This window comes from Cajanus cajan, chromosome 6 (genome assembly GCF_000230855.2).
Source record: "Cajanus cajan strain Asha chromosome 6, NIPB_CcT2T_4, whole genome shotgun sequence".
NCBI lineage: Eukaryota > Viridiplantae > Streptophyta > Magnoliopsida > Fabales > Fabaceae > Cajanus > Cajanus cajan.
In genome coordinates this window covers 53,060,781-53,071,876 of record NC_138522.1, presented here as the reverse complement: position 1 = coordinate 53,071,876, position 11,096 = coordinate 53,060,781, and the positions used below count along the sequence as shown (strand labels likewise).

General features: G+C 31.5%; 2 protein-coding genes across 6 annotated transcripts; one reads left to right on the top strand and one right to left on the bottom strand.

Moving 5' to 3' along the window:
• Window positions 1–856: 856 nt before the first annotated feature.
• LOC109802201 (uncharacterized) lies at window positions 857–5,788 on the top strand. 5 transcript variants are annotated; one of them, XM_083077615.1, is made up of 7 exons: window positions 857–986; window positions 1,190–1,689; window positions 3,812–3,883; window positions 4,073–4,138; window positions 5,213–5,282; window positions 5,381–5,476; window positions 5,568–5,788. In XM_083077615.1, the coding sequence occupies exons 2-5, from the start codon at window positions 1,279–1,281 to the stop codon at window positions 5,237–5,239; spliced, it is 576 nt and encodes a 191-aa protein (XP_082933741.1). In that variant the 5' UTR covers window positions 857–986; window positions 1,190–1,278; the 3' UTR covers window positions 5,240–5,282; window positions 5,381–5,476; window positions 5,568–5,788. The 5 variants fall into 5 exon arrangements, with proteins under 5 accessions (XP_082933741.1, XP_082933742.1, XP_082933743.1 ...); XM_083077616.1 differs by adding an exon at window positions 3,099–3,189 and having other exon boundaries at window positions 865–1,689; XM_083077614.1 differs by having other exon boundaries at window positions 867–1,689.
• A 4,218-nt stretch (window positions 5,789–10,006) lies between these two features.
• LOC109801579 (stress-response A/B barrel domain-containing protein HS1) lies at window positions 10,007–11,015 on the bottom strand. The gene is made up of 2 exons (XM_020362689.3): window positions 10,847–11,015; window positions 10,007–10,487 (listed from the first exon to the last, which is right to left on the bottom strand). Exons 1-2 carry the CDS (start codon window positions 10,984–10,986, stop codon window positions 10,298–10,300), a joined length of 330 nt encoding a protein of 109 aa, XP_020218278.1. The 5' UTR covers window positions 10,987–11,015; the 3' UTR covers window positions 10,007–10,297.
• Between the last annotated feature and the right edge of the window lie 81 nt (window positions 11,016–11,096).

The window sequence follows — 11,096 nt, the reverse complement described above, 5'->3', positions numbered from 1 at the left end:
AAAAATAATTGACAGTCACACACATCAATCATAACATAAACATACATACATGTAACAAGAATATTAAAATATAAGTAAAACAATATAACTCAATTAATAACAACATTACATAACTCAATTAATAACAACATTACGCTATCACAAGCATACACATCCATATCTCATTCACTCAATGTAGTGGACATGAATCCATCTAGATCTACATCTAGGTGGTGCCAAGGATCTCATAACTCATGGTCTCAAGGCTAATACTCATGTCTTGAAGACGAATACTCATGGGTTAAAGACGAATACTTATGGACTGAAGACGAATACTCATTGCCAAAAGGTGAATGCTCATGCTCATGATGCATACTTTATATACAAAACTTTATGCAACACTTTATCTCATGGATTCAACTCATACTCATCTCATTCACTTAACACATCATCTTAATGTCAATCTCATGCATACACATCATCATCTTATCAATCTCATGCATACGCATCATCACCGTTTCGTTCTCATATCACACATTATCATTAACTCACATCTTATTATGTATTAGTATTTTAAACCACTAGTGCAAAAATTGGATTTAAAATCAGAGTTTTAAGATCGGTTACAAGGTAACCGATCTTAAAAGTGACGCGATGACAATTTTGTAAATAATATGAACACTTTTAAGATCGGTTATTTTATGACCGATCTTAAAAGGTATACATTTAAAATCGGTTCAAATATAACCAATTTTAAAAAGTATTTTTAAAATTAGTTACATTTTAACTGATTTTAAATCATGTATTTTTTACTACTTTTAAAATCGGTTATAAAGCAATCAATTTTGTATATACAAAATCGGTTCCTGATCTTAAATATCCTATAACTAAGCTACGATAATCGATTTTCCTTTCTATGTTCCCTTTTACGTTTCAACAATTTCGGCCTCCACTATCTGCTTTGTTCGTCCAGGTTCACAAAGAAGCAGCTGTCTGTTCGGCTTCAGGTTCGTTTTTAAGCTTGTTGTTGCCCTTTCCTTCATTCGTGCTTAGGGTTTCTACCCATTCACGATGGCTTTCACTAAAACCTTGCAAACTCCTTCTGATTCTTCCACACGCGAATGTTTTTACTTGGTTGCGGCGAGGGAGTATATGTGACCCTCTTCGCGGACTAGGGACCTCACTAAAGCTTCGTTTTTGTTGATGAAAGCTTCTGTTGGTCTTCTTCTTCCTCCATCGTCGCAACGCAACTACCACTTTTTCTTTTGAGAATTGAGAAAGGCAGAGAGAGAGAGAAAGATGCGGTGTTACGGCATAAGCATTCCGGGAAGCGAGCAGCGATTCTGGGCGTCGGGGGGGGAGTCGGCTGTTGGGCCGGCCCACGGGGAGGCGGCCCTGGCCCAGGCGTTTCCTCGGGCAACCCTAAGGGAGGGTTTGGTAATGGAAGTCAGCTTCTACGACCTATTGGGGATACCGGAATCGGGTTCCATCACAGAGATCAAGAGCGCGTACAAGCAACTCGCGCGCAAGTACCACCCTGACGTGTTGCCCCCCGATAGGGTGGAGGAGCACACCAAGAGGTTTATTCAGCTGCAGGAGGCCTACGAGACCTTGTCTGATCCCTCGCGAAGAGCCATGTACGACAGAGACATGGCCAAGGGCATTAGCTTCGCTTTCGGTGCTCGTCGACGCTACAACTATCACGACCAGGTTTTTTTATATTCCTTCTTTCAAACCTTGTTTCCTTCACGTTTACCTTACTCATTACTTTTTTTTATTATTTATTTTTATTTGCCTTTGCACTATGCCTTATTTATTTCGCTATTTTTCACTCTCTGTCTTAATTATGTGATTTTATATTTGTTAATTTGGTGGTTTAAATTATGAATTGTCAAATACTTTTACAACTGATTTGTTTCTATGAGTGTTGTATCATACATATTTGACCTAGAATGGGAATTGCCTCATCGTGCACTTTTGCGTTCTGATATTTGATATTTTTGGTTGCTTATTGTGGCTTATTAATTGGAACTTGGTTCATTCGCTGTACTATGCCTTTTTTTTTTTTACACTACCTTTATATATAGGAAACATCATTAAACTGCTGACGTTTTTATAACAGAAAAAATATAGGTTTTGAAACTGATTTTAATATATGAAAAGGCAATAAACTGGTTTGTGATGCTTTTATAGAAGAAAAAAATATAGAAAAATCAATTCTTTAAAACTGGTTTAAAACCAGTTCATTTCTTAAAACTAGTTCAAAATCAGGTTTGGTTATGAAACCAATTTTAAACCCGGTTATAAACCTGTTTATTAAAGCAATTCAGTTTTTAAACCAGTTTATTAAAGTGGTTCAAATGGTTTATAAACCGGTTCAGTAAAATGGTGAGGTTCAGTTCGGTGCAGTTTTTTTGGAAAAACCAATCCATGCACACTCCTAACCCTTCCTCTCTTCTCAAGGTAGGCACTCCCTCAAGATAAGTGCCACTTATATAAACCATTGTTCATCATAAAATAAACTAGGAATAGTTTTGAAGCATAAATTTTCCTTCTCTTGTTAAGGTTAATATGACCGTGGTTGTTAGTTGTCAGTGTCATGTAATTCTTGTAACACGGTTAATGACGATCATCGTGTTCCTTTCTTGAGCATCTTTTAGTCTAACTGCTTCATATGTAGTCATGGTATCAAAATCTAATAACTAACCAACCAGTCTCTATGAGGCTTCTTTTTGACCTTGGCACCTTTTGTGTAACTGATCTTTGAAAAACACTTGTTTAGGATAACTGGTGTCACATTGCTTGGATCAATCATTTTCATTATTATTAAACTCCTTTACCATGATCATAATTGATACTAACTTTTAGTTACTTTCCATTTCTGTTATTTATCTCATTATAATTGTATGTTCCTCTTCTTTTAATTACACTATATAATCATAATATGAGATTGCTAACTGTTGTATTCTTTTAAGTAGTGAGCTTTGGAAATTTATGCTTGAAATAATGGACATCACACTAGTTTGGTTGGTGTTGATACTTTAGACATAACTAGAGCGGGCCAAAAATGCAAGACTTACTTTTCTTTCATAACTTTTTTTGGCTTACGAGAATGACAGGTCATGAGTGGAAGCTTATTGCTTTTGTCCAGAATTCAAATGTGGAGAGTTATATACATTGAACTACAAACTCCCTTGGTCCCCGTGAAAGGTACATTTCATTCGTGCTACCATTTTTCTTATTAGCTTGTTCTTTTTTTCCCCATTTGAATTCTTTGTTGCTTTATTTTACTTTTTTTGGTTAGATCTTTTTCTTAAAACTGAAGTCATGCGATGAGTTCTAGAGTTTTGAAGCTTTGATAACGATAGAAAAGAAAAGAATTTCTTTTCGTGTTGGTATAACGATTTTTTCCTGCTGAGAACATGTATTTGTATTTAATTCAACATTTGACTATGAGATTATGCTTTAATATATTGTTGTAGGTTCTTACACTTCTGCAATTTGGAGGATATACTCTGGTGCGAAATTCAACTAATCTATTTTGAAGTTTTGGGTTTGTTACACAGCCAGTCCCCCTACAGCATGGTCTATATACAATCAACTTTTATGCTAACAATCTGATTATATTTTTTTCTTTTAAGATAACCTGCTACCTGCATGGTCTATATTCAATTAACATGATATATATAATGTTTAAGCATTCGAAATAGTTAATTAAGTATTTTGCAGGAGGTCCCAAGTTTGAGCCTCTGTGCCATTATTCTTTTTATATAACCTTGGCTGATTTTATTTCCGTAGCACTTGACATCCTTTCACCTGCATTTAATTGCAGCATACTGTAATCCCCCTACAGCAATTGGTCAGCTTTGGTTTGAACCTTGTGAGCAGATCATTTGAATTTCAGGTTACTTGCTTTTTCTTCTCTTTTCATCCCTCTTTTCTTGTCAATGTATTTTGTTTACAAGTTACTTTGTCCAAATACATTTCCATTTTCACCTACCCTTTTATAACTCCAACCAAGACCAAGCATAGACTTGATCTTCCATGTGTGTGTGCTATTTCTCCTTTTGATTTTGGTTGTGTATTTATGCAGGCTGATGCCTTTGCTAAGAAGCTTGGATACGCCTCTGAACTACGGTCTGGTCTTGTGAAACTACAGGTGACATTTTATTATCAATACTTGCATATGATTGAAGCTACTTCTTTCTACTCGATCTTTACACTTCTTTAATTTTTACATATTTCAAAATTTCAAAATACTTTCTAAATTAACTCATATATTAGAAACAAACTTCTACCTTGTGTGAACAATTTTAAGAATAAAAAAAGAGAAATAGAATAAAAACTTATATAAAAAAATATAGCAGGTTTTGTAAGAGGAATTTAGTTATATGGGAGCTTAGGGAAGAGAAAGAGATGGAGAGCTATGAACAATCTGATGGTTAGTTATGAGCAGAGAGCCTTGCCCCCTATAGGAGCTTAGCACTTGGCAATAGGAATATTGGTTCCTCTGTAATCTCTCATTCTCATAAATAATAAACATGTTTATTTCCAGTAGTGACTATTTTCCCTGTTGATTTCCTATTGTCTAAGAAATGTTCCCATTTTGGTTAGTTAGTAAATAAAAGAAACAGATCATAAAATTAGAAATAAAAAGGTTATGAGAGTAGTAGTTTCCAAAAATATGAAAGCCCGGTGAAGTCAGTTTTTCAGCTCCATAAGAATTTTATGAACGAGAAGTGAAGTTTTAATTTTACAGCATTCATCTTTCTTGCATTTAAATGTAAAAAGTAAGTGGTCATACATGATCACGTGGCATCCTTTTAAAGTGACACGTCAATCAAACTGGCAGTGGTAACTTCCTCGGTTTGTTCATACAAAACTAATAGATGTACACCTTGTTATCATATATACTAGACTAGAAAAAGAGAGAAAAATATAAATGTGATAAATAATTAATATGATTAAATAAGAAGATAAATAGAGAGAAAATAAAAAAATCACTGAATTTATATTAACGGTTGGATTTTATATATCAATTCTTGTATGAATAAACAATTCAATAAATCCTTAAGAATATATGAATAAGGATAATAAGCTAATTACAAAAAAATATTACAAATAAACATACTTGATTTATTAGATAGGTAAATTGTTTAAAAATATCTAATTTCTTTTATTGATTATCATTACATTTGACTTTACACTAATCATAATATCATTTTATCATTAGGGCCATGGAAAGATATCATATACTTAAGGGTTCAAAGATGAAGAAAAAAATGAGTTGGGTCTCTCCTAAAGTAAGATTTTAATTCTAGCAATGATATTTTTTTTAAGTAATTTAGTAATTTTTTTTAATTACTATTCTATTGAAATTGATTTTATATTCTTTTTGTAGTCTCATAAACAAAAAGGAAATTATGAGTGCGGATACTATGTAATGAAGACAATGCATACTATTGTCGATTCACAAATAGTATCTGGGTGGACTGAAGTAAGTTTTACAATTTTGAAAGTTTTTGTTTTAAGTTCTCATTCTATATATTTTATGAATTATTACTAATTATTTTAATTTTTCTTAACAGATATTTATAGATCGATCACCATTGCCGCTAGAGGACATAAACATCATTAGGGAGCAATGGGCCACATTTTTTATTGACCATTACTTTAACTAGTTTGGGCTTATGTTTTATAGTATTGCTTTAACTAGTTATAACTTACATTTCATTGAGCAATGTAGTCCATTTATGTATTAGATGTATTTAAAACTATTCAATTATATATATATGATTAACATTTATCATCTTGTCATTTGTATGCGATTTGTGCTTCATTGAGAAAATATTTTAAACTGTCTGGTTTTTCTGCAGGTTTTTTGTTCTGAGGTGCTCTCAAAACAAGTCAAATATACAAAAAAAATCACTACTTTTAAGATCGGTTATGCCATAACTGATTTTAAAAGTAGACTTTTAAAATCGGTTGTTACATAACCGATTTTAAAAGTCTTGACTTTTAAGATCGGTTATATAACAACCGATTTTAAAAGTAGACTTTTAAGATCGGTTGCTGTTATAACCGATTTTAAAAGTCAAGACTTTTAAGATCGGTTATAAATCAACCGATTTTAAAAGTCTCTTTTAAAATCGGTTAATAACCGATCTTAAAAGTCTACCTTTTCAAAATCGGCTCTTTTAAGATCGGTTCCATAACCGATTTTAAAAGTCCAAAATAACCGATTTTAAAAGTCTTTTTTCCACTAGTGAACGTTGCATACAACATTCTCAAAACATCTCATATCACATCACGCATAACCATCTCCTATCACATATAAATTTATCTTGTCACGCATAGACATTTCATATCATGGACGTCACACAAAAACATATAATATTGCATACAAGCACAAAGCTTCACACACAAGGTCTTACAAACATAATTTTGTATCTTCATTATAACTCATTCACAAATGTTCTATCTCATTCTTTATCTTTCTTAATCATTGATATAAGTTTCTCAAACTATTTTCAAGATCAAACACTTAAGGGTAAAATAATTCACCATTACAACTCTCAAACTATCTTTTCTTATCTTATGCTCCTACAACATTGTGCGTTCTAAATGTAATATACTGAGTTATACTTATGATATCAGGTTGATTACAATTTTTTTTAGAAAGCTAGTACAATTGTTTACAACTTCTATGTTGACCTCAAAAGCTTATTTTACCATCTACCATGCTTAAAAAGTACAAAATCTCATCATTTTAATCTAAATTTAACAACTTGACCCTCACTCACTAAGTTGATCATAACTTGAGTTCTAGACTTTTTTTAAGGTGATTGCAATGGTATTTGGAAGCTAACATCTATGATTATAACTTTCATGAAGGCCAAAAATGCAAATTTGGCCATCTACTCGTCTAAGGGAGCCAATTATTCGCTTAAGAGATAGTTTTTTTGAGCGAGCTAAAATTTGCTTAAGCAAGTTGCTACCCAAAACTTTGTCACAAACTTTCTTGAGCGAGCCATGACAATCCAAAACATGCTATTATATGATTTTTGTGTTTCTAACTTTCCCCACACCATTTCTTAACAATTTTAATCCAAATCCAATTGGTAAAATCTCAAATTCAAGTCTATTACTGTACAATTAAGTCCTTAATTAAACATCCTTGCATCTAAAACATCATTACCCCTTACTAATTCACTTTACTCTACACTTAGGATTCTCACAAGAATTATAGATTCATGATCAAAACACTCAACACAAAGTTAATCACACATACAATTCAATTATCATGTATAAGGCTCATAAAAAATATATAGAACTCTAATCCTCATTCCCCAAGTCAAATCACGAGTTTCTCTAATAACTAGGTAAATAGACAAGGTGGTTGGTTTAATCCCCTTACCCACAATTAGTTTTCTCCCAAAGAGATGACTCTCACTCTCCCTAACTTCATTAAACATTTGATGAAGGACAAGAATCTCTAAGGTTTGCTCATGAAGCTTTTGCATTTTCCTCTTTGAATTCTTGAGTTTAGAGAAAAGGACAGCTCCCTAAAGCCCTAAAAAAAATAACTCTTTACTTGAAGTTATTTTAAATTTTGGTTATATATAACAAACATTTAACATGTGCATTGTACAAACTAAAATACTATTTTTTTTTTAATTTTAAATATGTCATATCTCTTATTCTGATTGTCAATTTTCTCCCCATCTTTTATCCATTTTATTTTTTAAAATACATAAATAAAAATAATTTCTAATTTCTCAATATGTATATTTTATTTTCATAATTAATTCTCTTATATAAATTATTTCTTATTTATCTATTGTAAAAAATATCTATTACTTTTATTTCTAAAAAGTTACATTTTTTTGTCTTTGATATTCTATTTTTTATTTTAATAATATATATTGGATTTTTTTTATTTATGTATTATAAAATAAAATGAACAAAAAAGAATTAAAATTTGACAATTGAAGGATGAATGTTTACAATATTAACTTAATTATCTATTTATTGTGTAAATATTTAAGTCATAATTATCTGATTAAAATAAAATTATGATAAAATTTGGATACTAAAATAACATCAAGTTAAAATTTTAGGGATTAAAATGATATTTAATTACAATTTCAAGGACTAAAGTGACACATTGTTATAGTTTCAAGGATTAAAATAATAGATTTTTTTTTATAATTATATGTTATGTGGAACATATATGTCATGTGACACATGTCATTCTACATATGTACCACGTGTATGTTATATGACATTATTGTGTTACGTAGACACTTCTGTTTTAAAAAATGAGACTTATTTAACAGAAAGACTTAAATGAGTAAATAATTATATTTTTGAAGATTTTTTTTTTAAATTTCATTAGAATTATTGACTAACTTGAGAATGATATGCATGTATGCTGTTAGCCATCTCCGATGTATAAATGATCTCATGACGAAATAAAAAATAAATAAAAAGATAGGAAGAAAATATGGTGTAATTAGAGTAAAAGAGAAAATATATATTATGAGTATTTTCTGATTTCCAATTTTATACGATTGTATTATTTTATCCTCTTAATTTCATAATTTTGCTCTTGTAAAAATAAATAACATTTGATGAATTTTATTATTATTAAATATCTACTTATTATATATGGTTACTTTTTATTTTATATTTATTTTTTAATCAATTGGTTTGTATAAAACCGATAATTAATTATTATGATTAACTTTTTAATAACATGTTATTATGATCGATCCTAATTGAAACTACTGTGAAACAATCAAAGCTTTTTCAATGAGGTCATGGCACTTTATTATGATATAAGTCAAAAAGTGTATAAACTTGTTAAAACTATTTACGTGTGTTTTCTCTAATACTCTAGCAGCCAAGTTTATTAAGAAGCATGAGAAATGGATTAAGCGACATCCTAGTAGGAAAAATTTAGCTAGGTGTACTTCTATGAGGGCACACTAATAATCTTCACGTGTGATTTAGAATCTTGAGATCGAACGAGAATTCCAAGTAAAAAAGCAAGAGAAGAGGTACTTACAAAAGATATTTTAACACTTAAATCAAGACAAACATGAATATAATAATAACAATAAATTAACAATAATAATATCTTATTTTATATGACTATTTATACTAATCATAATGGATTTAGATATGGCGAGCCTTATTCCTTGATTATCAATTAAGTAATACGATAACTAATAACAGATTATCTGTTAAACTCGTACTATCTTTGTTAGTTATGCAATTTGTTATAGCAAGGTTCGATAATGCAACACCTCGACATTCTCAACTTTTGGTCTAACCGAGAGAGTGAGGGTCACTATTGTGGGTGAGGATATGCACCTCGGTGAATTAGACAGCCGATACACTCAAACATGGTGTATCAAGTTGTTTGAACCATGCCTGATTCATCCAGGTCTCTCAGCCACTGAGGTGACCGAAAGGACCGAACCATCCGCATAGGTCGACAGGGTCATACATAATTCATCTTGGTATATCGGCAACCAACGAGATCAAAAGGATCGAGACAGAATGATCGAAAGGTCTCACGTTGAGTTGGATAGGTATCTCACTGCGTGTCACGTAGCATGTCACACGGTGTGACATGTGGCTACTCATTCCCTTCTAATACACAAGGTAAAACATGTTTTTGGAGGACAAGCAAATACTCGATCGATATTGGGTTTGCTAGTTACATTGATCTGGCCAATAAAACATTTTTAAGAAGTGGATCAGAATCCACTCAATTTTGCACAAAATCAGCTTATTATATACATTTTGATCGTATCACTAGTCCTCAGATACTCCAATAAACACTCATTTACTATCTTCCAACTTCAAATAACTTTTAACTTTAATTTTTTAAAGTTGATCCCATCCCTGCTCTGTCCTGGGATTGGCCTGCATGTGTTTTATTGCATAGAATGTGTAAAACTTTCTACTGTGTTAGTACTGGTAGATTTTAATATTTAAAAACAGTAGCTTTAAAAAATATTACTAATAGGAGAAACAAATTTCACTGATATACTTTTTCTCAACCCAACCTCCCTTATACAGAGATGTACCTCAATTTACTAATCCAATAATCCAGATTGATCATTTTGAACCATTTTAGGTAAAATTATAGGTAACTTATTGCTGATTATTTCTCAAGATAACATAGAATAACACGCAATATAAGACATGGGGGAGCACTGTAGTGTTACTAGTGTATACAGAAATTGTTTGGAGAGGACCAAATTTATTATTTATGAGAACACTAGCAGTGAATTAGGCATTAGTTCTACAATTTAACAATGGTAGGCTTATAGTCAATGGCAATGACTTTCTCGAAACAGAGAAGGAACAAATTTGCAAATTCAACATGGGCTGGATGAGCTAAATACTCTGCAACGCCTTCTGTACTCTCAAAGGTTGATACAAAGACATGAGTGAAGCCTTGATGCATACTTGTGTCACTTACATCCTTACCCCTACATTAGATAATTATTGCCTTTAAATGTTTTAATCAAGCCACTAGAAGGGGTTCAAGTGCAAGCATGTGTAGTGAGTAAGATGCAATGCAATTGTTGAATAAAATTTCTCAATCACCTATATATGTTCCATCTTTTCTATCATGTAATTTTATGAACAATCCAAACTTCTATTCCTTTAGGCCTTACATCAGCCATTGAAATTGTGAATTTGCTTAACTATTTGAATAAATTGCCGAATAAATATTCATAGAGAAGAAAATAATTAAACAATCTTTTTTACTAATTTTTTTTAATTTCCAATAAAAAACTCAAAAAAAAAAACAATTTCTAACAGATTCAAAAGAGACTAAAGATACCAAGAGAATGATTTCATTGGTGGGATGAGATTGACTAGATTGGCAAAGCCCTTGATGAAGTCTTCAATCCGCTCTGGAGCTACGTCGTCCTTGAACTTTGTGAGGACTACGTGGTTCACTAATCCCTTTGCTTCTTCCATTTCTTCTTTCACAACACCCTCCTACTTCTCAACTTGTATTATATAGGCATCTCAACAAAATGAAAAATAAATAATTAATTCAAAATGTAATTTTTTTTACATATAAATCA